Source organism: Schistocerca piceifrons, chromosome X, assembly GCF_021461385.2.
Source record: "Schistocerca piceifrons isolate TAMUIC-IGC-003096 chromosome X, iqSchPice1.1, whole genome shotgun sequence".
Taxonomy (NCBI): Eukaryota; Metazoa; Arthropoda; class Insecta; order Orthoptera; family Acrididae; genus Schistocerca; species Schistocerca piceifrons.
Genome location: NC_060149.1, coordinates 204791830 through 204804180, shown reverse-complemented (window position 1 = coordinate 204804180; position 12351 = coordinate 204791830). Strand labels below are relative to the sequence as shown.

General features: G+C 37.6%; 1 protein-coding gene across 1 annotated transcript in view; it reads left to right on the top strand.

Moving 5' to 3' along the window:
• LOC124722127 overlaps nucleotides 1-8631 on the top strand; it is a 104120-nt gene extending 95489 nt beyond the window's left edge. The window contains exons 7-8 of the mRNA XM_047247332.1: nucleotides 6255-6392; nucleotides 7084-8631. Coding sequence (XP_047103288.1) covers nucleotides 6255-6392; nucleotides 7084-7314 — 369 coding nt within the window. The 3' untranslated portion in view covers nucleotides 7315-8631. The remainder of the gene's footprint in view (nucleotides 1-6254; nucleotides 6393-7083) is intronic.
• The last annotated feature ends 3720 nt before the right edge of the window (nucleotides 8632-12351 follow it).

Below are 12351 nucleotides of genomic sequence, written 5' to 3'. Positions count from 1 at the left end.
TCGTTGCTGCCAGCTTCTACCTGTATTCTTTCATAAGCATTTCACTTGCATCAGTCTCACATGTGGAAGTCGGGACGCCGTCATAAAAGCAATGAGTGTTCTCGACTGTTGAATTTTCAGAAATATCAGTTTTGCTACTCCATTCTTCTTGTGGAAGAACTTTGTCTTAAACAGCAACTGGTGTACCACAGCTAGCCATGGTGAAACAGTTTAACAAAGTCTGTCGTTTTACAGAATTCCAGGCAGCAATGCCGAGTCTCATCACTTCCTTCTTCTCAAGGAATGAAATTAACTTTTATACAACTGATACTTTGTATTTGGAGTTAAGCGTGTATTGTGCCCAGGTCCAGAGGCTGCAGCTTACTTGTGCAGTTTGAAGGAAGGAACAAAAATTTGCAGTCTTCTGAAACTGTTTCCTTAGTATGTACAGTGTGCAGGTCAATAAGTATAGTTTTCCTTCCTACTATACCATCTTGGCATCTAAACACCCAAAAAAGTCATCAGAAATCTTTTAACATCTCTAGGGACTGCTGTTGTACCCTAAAGTACAAAGTAGTGTTTTTGTTGTGGAAACACCTGGGATATAATGGTGTTGGCTACTTCACACATCTGTCTCTATTTACACACAATAGCATCACCCCTCCTGTACTTTTTACCTCCATGCCATTTTTCTCCCATAATGGAATATGATTTTTCAGGAAATAAATTAAAAGACACAAATTTCAACAGCATTCAAAATGTATCTGAGCTCATACCATATCTCAATCGTGGCAATGTAATGTTCTTCCAATAGTTCACATTTTCTATGACCAGAGCCTCACATTCTCCACTTACACTTTGAAACGACTATTTATGATATGTTTTAAAAATGATGCAACCAACCATTCAATACACTGAAATTTTCAGTGCCGATCTGCAGAAAGATTTCGTGAGCCTTCTCTTAAAGTATGTTTTTACTTTTAGGAATTCTTCCACTTATCAGTCCTTGAAAACTAATTTAGAATATTTTCCACATCACACACACACATAAGGATGTTCTTTCGTGCACCAGTAGGAATTGTTAGCTTGAGCATAGAAGAATGCTTCCTTATCTTTGAATATGCTGCACATGTAGGTGTTGCTAAATAGTATTTCTTCACCATGTTGGAAAGATTCGTGTTAAGATTGTCATCAGCTTTTGCTGAGCTTCAAGTTTTCTATGTTTGCAGGCTGTAAAACTCCACAAAAATAAAAGTGACAACTTTGACACTTCAGAAAGCAAACTAAACTTTTCGTGCTTCATACTTCTGAGTGACTGTGATGTAAGATCTTGTGACCTAAGCTACATGGGAATTGATTTCAAATTGTTTAAACGCATCTGCCATTTTCACTGTAAGTGAAGTAGACTTACTGACTACGTTCTAGGCGCATGTTGAATTGATTACCATTTACTGCACCACACGACAAATTATGACCTGTAAAGTGGAAACAAATCAGAAACTCGCTAGAATATGTTAGGAATTACATAAAACTGAATTTCAGTTTGCAAAATGTTTAACGTTTATGAGAAGTTTCCTTTTAAGGAATAAAGTGAAATTTGTTAAAAGCAGAGAGAAATAATAATGTTCTTATGGGAGTTTGTTAGGACCAACGGAAATATTTAGGGTGTCCTTAAAAGTGGGTTCAATAATTCGTGTTTTACTGTATTGCGTAATTGATAAAATTGTTAGGATTGTTGTTTGGTCATCATATTTGATGTAAATTCAAGTGATGTCATTGTTTTCTGGCTGATTGGTCTGTATGAAATGAGTAAGAGAGATTATAAAGTTTCTGCACGTATGTCAAATTAACTTGATATTAATTGCAATATCTAAAAATTGTAATATCAACAATGAAGTAACTGTAAGTGTGTATAAGGATGCAAATTAGAGTTCATGGTTGACCATTGATCCGACATTTGTGATGGACCATCTGTGTTGCTCTGAGTAACAAAATGTCATAACTTGTATGAAGTCGTATCTTTTACTTAATTCAACTGGCTCGGTGAATGGGTATACATCCACATCCTGCTCTTGTGAAGAATTGCAGGACAGTGAATAAGTAGTAGTTATGTGCCTGCACTATTTCCAGTTTGGAATATCAGCAGTATGTGGAGAAAGATAATTACCGCTCACCATAAAGATGATGTGAGCTGCAGACAGGCACAACAGAAAGACACACACAAGCTTTTGGCTGAAGTCTTCTCCAGAAAAGGAAGTACCACTCCCTCCCTCCCCGCTCCCCTCCCCAATGTTCATGCACGCTGTGGGGTTGAGACTTGGGGGGGGGGGGTGATGGGGAGTGAAACAGGAAAAGAGAGGGGAGGGGAAAACAGGTGGATGTGTTGGCAGAGGGTGGAACACACAGGTTGAGAGACAAGACTGGGGAGGTGGTGTTCGGACAGAAAGGGGTAGACACTGATGGGTGGAAGATGGGGCAACAGTAGGTTACTGTAGGTTGAGACGAATAGTTTCGGGAGTGGAGAACGTGTTGAGAGTATCTCCCACCTGCACAGTTCAGGAAAGCTGGTGGCGGAGGGGAGGATCCAGATAGCTTGGGTAGTGAAGAAACTGTTGAAATCTAGAAGTCTATCTTATTCACTTCTTAAATAATCAGACAGATCTTACCAAACAGGTGATACATAACGCTGCTCTGTGTACTTAATTATATAAGTTATTTTCCATGATTTCAATATTTTTATCACATCACATGTTTTTACCTCCACAATTACGTAATAAATTTAATTTCAAAGTAGCACGATATTGTTTTAAATATTGTCAAAAGTTTATCTTTCGAAGCTTTCTCACAGCTCAAGAGTAAGACGACATGGCACAAAACAACTAATTACTTTATGCAGATCATAAAATCAGTGATTCATCCTGTAACATAGTTCAAATCATAAACAAAAGGCATAATAAAAACAAAAGCATACTGTGTAATAGCAATCCTACCATCATGTAGTCAAATATTGAATGTTCAGTTTGCACTAAAAATTCATTTGTAGAGTATAGCTTAACACGTGAAAAAAATGTGCATTAACAAAAGTGTTTTGCATTGTCTGTGAGAAACAAAATATTTTAAAACACCACTGGTGCTTTCCTGAACCATGACTGCCATGATGCTTCTTCTGTTTTTTAATGAATGCACTGTGGTACTGTAATGATGTTGTGCACTACTACTGATGTATTTATATTTGTTCTTAAGCGCACGCTACGTAACTGTTGACTACAAATTTCTACTGCTTTACCTTCACAGATTGGTATTTTATTCTCTCTCAGCAATTTTCAACTATAAATTACAATGATTTGTAAAATCAAGAAGTAAGTTGTGTGTGTGTGTGTGTGTGTGTGTGTGTGTGTGTGTGTGTGTGAGTGTGTGTGTGTGAGTAAATGTTAAAGTATTAGCCTTGTTAGATATGTTTATTGAATATCTGATTAATCCCTGAAATTTGCGTGTCCAAGTGCTGTCAAAACATTGTTGTAAATACGAGGGCCGTTCAGAAAGTAACCTCCGGTTGATTTAAAAAGATACACCAAGTTAAATAAAAATATTTTTATATATACATCTTACAACTACATCTTTGCACTATTTTTCTACATAGTCTCCATAGCGATTGAGGCACTTATCGTATCTCTTCACAAGCTTTGAAATTCCTTCTGCATAAAAATCACCCGCTTGTGCCTGGAGCCAGCCTGTGACCGCATCTTTGAGCTCTTCGTCGCCATCAAACCGCTGTGACCCGAGCCATTTCTTCAAATGCATGAAGAGGTGATAATCACTTGGCACCAGGTCTGGGCTGTAAGGTGGATGGTTGATAACGTCCCACTTGAAGGACTCAAGAAGGGCCGTTGTTCTGCGAGCAGAGTGAGGACGGGCGTTGTCGTGCAAAAAACGATACCGGAAGTCAGCATACCACGGCGTTTGTTCTGTAAAGCCCGTCGTAACTTTTTTATTGTTTCACAGTACACGTCTTGATTAATGGTCGTACCACGTTCCATGAATTCAACCAACAACACCCCTTTGGCATCCCAAAACACCGTTGCCATCAGTTTTCTGGCAGGAAAATCTTGCGAGGCTTTTCTTGGTTTGGTAGGCGAACTTGAATGTGCCCACATCTTTGATTGTTCTTTTGTCTCAGGGTTCACGTACTTAATCCAGCTTTCGTCACCGGTCACGATTCTGTTTAACAATGGTTCTCCTTCGTCCTCATAACGTGACAGAAAGTCTAATGCAGAGGCCATTCTTTGAGTTTTGTGGTGGTCGGTAAGAATTTTGGGCACCCATCGTGCACAGAACTTACGGTAACCCAATCTTGCTGTCACTATCTCGTACAAGAGAGTCTTAGAAATCTGTGGAAAACCAGTAGACAACTCCGACATTGAGAAACGTCGATTTTCACGAACTTTTGCATCAACTGTCTGAACGAGTTCGTCAGTCACCAATGATGGTCTACCACTCCTCTCTTCATCATGAACGTTTTCTCGTCCACTTTTAAATAAACGTACCCATTCACGGACAACTCCTTCACTCATAACTCTTGGTCGTACACGGCACAAAGCTCACGATGAATAGCTGCTGCAGAATATCCTTTGGCTGTAAAAAACCTTATGACAGCACGCACTTCACATTTGGCGGGGTTTTCTATTGCAGCTCACATTTCAAACTGCCACAAAAACTAAACTAGCGCGGGTACGACGTTCACTCGACCACAGCTTGATGCCGACTGACCTATTGAGTGCGTGAACGCACAGATGGCGTCGCTACTCCCCCCACAACCTGCACTGTGACCAATCGGAGATTACTTTCTGAACCGCCCTCGTATATGTCAAAACAGTGGTTGTAAATATCATAGTGTTTGTAGCGCACGCACGCGCGCACACACACACACACACACACACACACACACACACACACACACACACACGCACACACACACACACTTGTAAGCTGACAATGAAACCTGTTTTGATAAATTGTCCACCAATTAAGCTGTAACCAACCGTAAAATTGTAATCATTTTTCAGAAATATATGTTTCTAAAAATTTCAGACAGTTTTCTCCACATTGGTGTTTCGTAAGTGATAGACTGTACAGTTTTGGGAAAGTGGTGTTGAAAGTTTATTTAGCCTAGACAGTTCAGGTAATCTTTAGTTATCTATGTCAGGAACATCTTTCATTTCATCACCACTGCATTGTACTTTAGTTACTAAATGGGACTGTAATTCAATTTCATTACTATTTTCAACATGTACACTCTTGTTTAAAGTTCGCATATTGGTCAGTTGTCTTGAATACTAATCTTAGTTTTGCTGGATTCTACAGTTAAGGCTATTGGTGCTACAATTACAGTTTGTCACAGTTTTGCAAATTTCCTGAAGTGTGCACCAGTCATCACTTTCATTTGGTATGTAAATTGGTGCATAGTATTAGGACATCATCATCAATCCATAACTGCTTTGAAAAAGGGTCATTCCTTTGAGTACTGGCATGTGGAAATCCAGATAAACGTGTTTGGGAGATTAAACCTGTTTGAGATTGCGCAGTAGCACATGCTTGAGATTTAGCTACCAATAAGCTTTCAGCTGTTATCCCCTCTGCTCAGAAACATTAAGAATAATGAGCTGTTTCTGTGTTAAACTACTTCTATTGGGAATTAGCCACCTTTGATTCATGATACTGTCTTCCTGGTTTGGATTCCCTAAATCACTTCAGATGGTAGTGTGTGTGGCTCATTCAGTTAAGTCAATTGATTCCTTTACCAGTCCTAACAGAACTACTTCAATTTTATGTTATTGCTGAACCTTAGCAAAAAAGAGGAAAAAAGTTAGTTAAACAGGTATTTCTTGTCCAGTGGTAGTACAGTGTTTCCTGTGAATGCTATTTTCAGTAAATTGGCATTCAGTTTGTAAGTCTCTAAAGTTGGGTCTTCAGAAATGCCTTCCCTCTTCTTTCTGTTGTGAACAGTCTTTCAATTAATCAGTTGAACAAAACATCAGTGTGCTTCTTTGTCTGCAAAAATTGTAACTGTACAACTTGTTTTTACTGTCCATTGTTTTTGGCAGGGAATGGTGTGACTGCAACCTATTATAAACTAAATCAGTGGTTAGATTGACCTATTGAAAGTCACAAGAGTGTGTGTACTCATGTGTATTCAGGTGTACCTTTTATGTACTGCTCTGCCGACAAATATGGGTAGGCATAGCAATAAATTTGATATTTTCTTTACTACTTTGCAGACACAAAGTTCAGATGAGCAATTCCCAACTACAAATGAAGACCTGGAGGGTTTTTGGGATATGGTAAAACTTCAGGTGGATCATGTTGACCGCCTTTTTGAAGACATTGAGAGGCTTCGTGCTGCCAACTGGATTGAGGTATGTTGTATCAAGAACTTGGCCCTTTTAAGTATTGGGTATATATTAATGCTGTAATAGTCCCAGAATAATGGGATTTGTAATTAAAAACAATAATAATTTATCATCATTTGTGGAAGTTTGGAGTAGGTTATAAAAAGTGGGGTCTCTCTCTCTCTCTCTCTCTCTCTCTCTCTCTCTCTCTCTCTCTCTCTCTCTCTGGGGGGGGGGGGGGGGGGGTTAGGCACATAAAATCCAATACAGTCCTTAATTTTATGTTTGTACTGCAGTTAATTGAATGGGTGTATGACCAGGGTGGGCACCAATAAGAGTTTATTAGTCACAAGTTTTATGATCACGTTAAATTTTGTACACAGTGAATTTTTCAAATATTTTATTGGTTTGTGTTTGTAATTGCTAACTTTGTGTTTGTAATTGCTGCTAAGTGCCTGTGATATATTCATACAAACCTTAAATGATTTTTAGTTGAAAATTAGATGAGTGGCAAAACATTTTCATTATATTCCTTAAAGTTACTTAAATTTCTTCCTTTCTTTCTGTTCTTCTTTCCTGCCTTCCTTTGTTCCTTCCCCATACATTGCATTCATAATCACCACAGTATAGTAATAATTTCAGTGGCCCCTAAAACTCTACTCCTATCTGTTCTATTTTAAACTCAGTATATCACATAGTACAAAAATTTATCTTGTAGGAACAACCAACAGTGGTGAAGGGTGCAACTCAGCGTCGTCGTGGCACACAGCGCAAGTCCAACTCGACGACAACTGCACGATCTGCTGATTCGAGTGGAACTGTAGAAGCAATCCGTAAGGCACGAGATGATGCCCGTCGCAGGATGATGGAAGATCGTCGCCGTGCTGCTGCTGCAGCTGCTCGTGCCTGCCAGCAACAGGATGATGCACCAGTACAAATCTTCCAATAAAATTTCTCAGCTCTCATACAGTATCTGTTTAACCAGAACCTGTCTTCAGACTGTTGAGTTAATGTGTTAAATATGGAAAAGATATAATGTGTGAGGAGAGTGCTGTTTTATTTTGTGTATAAAAGTGGATTTATTTGGTAGGGGAGGGGGGGGGGGGCTAAATGTCTCAGCAACACAGGCTGACAGTATTATTTGTGTTGTAATATGGCTTGCTGTTAATTTCAGTTGCGTAGTGAAGTTTTCACTGGAGTTGTGTGGCTGTTAATTTCTGTTTTAGGAATGTGTTAGCTGGTGATTTATGATCCACTTTCTCTTTTCGGCAGCTGTTGTAATGTTAAAGATTAATGCGGTGGTGTCACACAGTATTTTTAATTTTTTTATTTTGAGACTGCGTGTAAGCAAAGCCTTGCAAAAGGAATGCAAAACTATTACCCAGCTGAAGTCACATATTGTTAAATTATAAACATTGTCCTTTTACATGACTGTATCATTAATGCTTTGAGTGTTGGCATTGTATTTTTTAATTATTATTTCTGTTATTAATACATTTATCTTGCATGAGTTGTTGTTGGTTCAAGTTTGCTCTGTGCTGTAAGACTGTTATTAGCATTCTGTCTGCCAGACTGCTGAATAAGTGACACACTATTTCCAGGCCAAAATCTGCTGTTAAAATTCTTAAAAACATTAATCTGATTAGAAATACGGTACATGTTCGAACGTTTTGTTACTCTCGTCATATATATAGCTCTACAACTGTGTATTTGTTAAGCCTCCCAATAGTTTCAGTTCTGATATGGGTCACAGGGATAAACACAGATAACCTGTTAAAGTGGGACGAATTGAGGAAGCTTGTGGAAAAGTCAGAAACCTTATCACTTCATTTACTTTTTCAGTGTTTGTTGGCAGAAAAGATGGGCAGATGTGTGGTTCCACATTTTGCAGAGATTTGACATGTTCCAGACTATATTATAAAGAAGAAAGTAATATTTTTCATTGTAAACTGGTGCATTGTCTTTAAAGGCTTCAAAATGCATTTTTTTTAAGACTAATTTGGCCACAGTTGGGTAATAGCAATCATGCTAACCAATATTGTGGCTATAACCTGAATGTGGATTTAACTTAAAGTTGTTGGGGCAAATGCAAAAAATGTTTGTGGCAAAAAAATCTTATTGTAATGATACAGCTTTCAGTGGGGTTGTTGGCATTGTAGGTACAAATAGTCTAACTGCAGTGCTGAGTGATTTTATTCTTTCACTGTCCATGAAACATCACTTCAGGTATGTAGTGATCTAGAGAAAAATTACATAAACAATTAGTACAAATATAGGGTTTTCTTTATTTTGTGATGGTAGTGTAGTAAAGTTTAAATTTGACCACCCGTGACTGAAATACTTTGAAATTTTTAGAAAAGACATTTTCCACTCTGACCAATAAATTTATTTATTTGTATCGGTGATGGACAGTTTCAAACTTTGGGTCATTCTCAAGTAAATGCTGAGTAGTATTAATGTATTGTATGCAACGACTCTATATATTGCCAATATCTTGAAAGGCATGTAAACCATTAATCATCCAACAACCAAAATTAACTTCACAAATAACGTCACAAATTGGTACATGTCCAGACATAGTATAAAGCATATTGTCATCCTGTCATGTGAGAAATTACTGTAGATGGCAGAAATGAGGTCACTTTTAAAATTGTGTACATGTTATAAAATTTTATGGGACTACTACATCTGAACTTTTGGGCCAATGTCTCCCCCCTTCAATATTATTGTTAATATAGGGATTCTGTTACCTGTGCTGTTAGAAGAGTAGCTAATAAATACTAAAAATTTGCCACTTAAATGATGGCAAGGTCTTGATTGCACAATAAATTTATTTATGATCATTTTATGCCTTCAATGAAACTTTTCAAGCTGAGCAAAAGGGTCGTCATGTTATACGGACCAACGTTTCTGCCACTGTTGCAAATGTCCATCTTTTGTAGTGTTGCTTAATCCTGCTCCTAGTTAAATATACAAAAAAAAATCAAATTTTGAAAATGTAATGTAATGTAACTGGATATATAAATAATCTACTATTGTTATAATCAGTATTCCCTTCTCATCCCATCAGGTAAGTCTCCCCTGACCTGGGGTTCTGGATGACTTGTAAACACACTCCGTTTTGTAAACCTCATCAGTCCTGTTTCTTTATCACTCTCTCTTTCCCTCCAACATTTCTGCCAGAAGGAGCCACTTTGTCTGAAATCTTGCAGATTTCCTTAACCATTATATGTGTGTGTTCTCCTGCTGCCACTTTGTGGGTGGATTTTTATCCATCCATTTGCATTATGTGCTCCTAGTGTCTCTCTTTCAAGAATCTAATTGAAACTTAATTTTCAATTGGATAGCAGAATTGGAGAAGTGGGTACTGACATCTTTTATTTAAATGCTTGTTTGGTGATATTGACAAATGAGGGACAAGCCAGTACAGTAACACAGTACTGCTCACAACACAGTATGTTATGTGCTCTTGGTTGCGGTCTTTACTGTTGCCCCTGATAGGACTGCCTAATGAATGATGTTGACCCATAGGCCAGCTACTGATGTGTGACCCTGTATTTGTTGCCATGAATTTAGTAGGTCACTTCACAGTTCCTCTTACCTCTTTAGCTATTATTTAAGCTCCCAAAAAGTGTAGTTACGCTGCTCTCATTATGTCTGCCCCCACCAATTTGCTGTGTTGTCAGAACTGTGTATGGCCCTACATGTTTCACTTTCTTTATTATCAGAATGTATGGTATATTAAAATACCACACTTTCTGAAGATGAACACAGTGAAACTCATTAAGTGGTGTGAAACTGAGTAGGTGATAGCTTTTGCCCTGATTAAGTGTTGAAGGGAATGGTAACTAACCTCTACTGAAATGTTATGTCTTAGGGTAATTAACAAACTGGACCTATGAGTAATGAAAACAGTAATATTGGAGCTAGCGGAATTTTACTTGCCCATTCAATAATGCAGTCCCAAGTTAGTCTAGTGTGACATTTGTTTTATTGATACATATTAACAGTGATAGTAAAACCAGAAGTAGCAGTACTCTAGCAGTGAATGAGAAGTGCTGCTGTGTGGTAGTAGCAGTTGGTGAGGGTGTTGCTGTCACTACTGGAGGACTGGTTATCCTTTGTGTTGTATTGTTGATATTAACACATATTGATAAAACAAATATTGCGCTAGACTAATTTGCAGCCTCTATTGAATAGGCATGTAAAAGTCCACTTAAAAAAATAATTTTAGTTGTGATTGGAAATGGTCACTTTCTGTTGACAATGTGCATTGCATGAAAGATGTGATGAGCAGTATTTGTTTTGGCTGACCTCTACTACACATTGCAAAAATGAAATTGCAAATATCTGCCAAAACAGCGGAGAAAATGTGCATTATGACTCTGAGGAGGGATGCCCTGTATATGTGGCCTTGTTTTAAAGTGAAAATTGTCTGTGCCCATTTCGAGAGATGAAGATGTATAAAATTATGAAACGATGATTTTAATAACATAATGTAGTAGGATATGACTGACTGGAATTTATGGTATTTTCACTGAGCAGTCTAGATAGAATTTTCACTCCTTTGGTCAGTTCATTTTAATATCGTGGAAACATCTGTGATAATAACACATTCCCTTGTGCTTTGTCTCATTCCTAATAACAGCTGCATTAGTTCTTTCTTTTTGCATATGTAACGAAAATGACAGAGTTTTAGTCTAGTTGTCAGCTTATTAAACACTTTTCCCAGGTAGGGTTAAGTGCTACAATATTTCCGTCTATTTCCTGTTGATTTTTACAGAAACTTCTGTGATGTCTCTTACAGCCAGTCTGACAGTAACATAGTATCACTGTTTTAGAGTTAAAAATCAGTTTTGTTCAGATGGTTATGTGATACTTGTAAATATGGAGGCATATAACAGGAAATTTGTGAAGTACTCTATCTTTTCTAAATGATGGCTGTTAACTGGGAGATCTTTCTGAAATGAATTATTTATGGGAACAATGTTATTCGTGATATACTCAGATATTTTTCCTGTGTGTATATAATTTCCTTGGGGAGGAATGTAAGGGGAGGGGAGCAGACGAGACTGCTAGGAACAACCCTGACAGTTAAATGTAACACAATATGGCACTGGTAGTTACTCTTGGAACCAGCTCATAGTTGCTTTTAAGTTTTCTAAATCTAGCATGCCTTCTAGTTAATAATTTTTTTCATTAACCATACAGGCATTTAGTATGGCTGTTTTCTCCCTCTTCATTGGGTATTTTAATTGGCAACCTAAACTTGATCAAATTTCTTCAGTGAAAAACTGAAAAATTGGGAGATAACTGAAAATAAGTTTTGAAAATAATTTTCTGTTTTTAATATTTTACATTTTTGTTAATACTTACAGTTTGCAGAATATTGACTTCGTGTGACTGGTTCTTAGATTGGAGTCATAGATATGGATTTCTCAGATTTTAGCAGAGGTGGGAGAGTATCAGACTAGGAATCTGGAGGTATGGGTTTCAGTTCCCTGTTGGTCCTTGGATATTTGTCATCACTTCTTTCATATCTGGAAATAATTTTTGTACTGATTTGCACTATTTCAGAATCGTTGTTCCACTGTAGGTTCCCCTTTAATTGGCTGAAGGAATCAGTCCAAAGTTTGGAGCAGGAGCAGGCTAGTAAGAGCATACCACCTCCATTAGTACTGCAGTGTTCAAACTAACATTAATGTTGAAGAGGTTGCAGTAATGTGAGAGAAATAGATGAAACGTGTTTATTTGCTGTTATGCTTTTTCATGTTCTGTGCTAACAGTTGATCTTCAGCAAGTATCTGATGGTACATTCAGCCAAATGGATTGAGCAGTTGTTTATTATTGTGGAATACTGTTCAACATTCAGTTTACGTAATTTCTCTGGTAGTTGTTCAAAAGCAAAAAGTTGTATTGTTCATAACTTACTACCATTGTTATTAGATCTTCTGCAGTGATTTAAACAAATTTTCCTATTGGTACA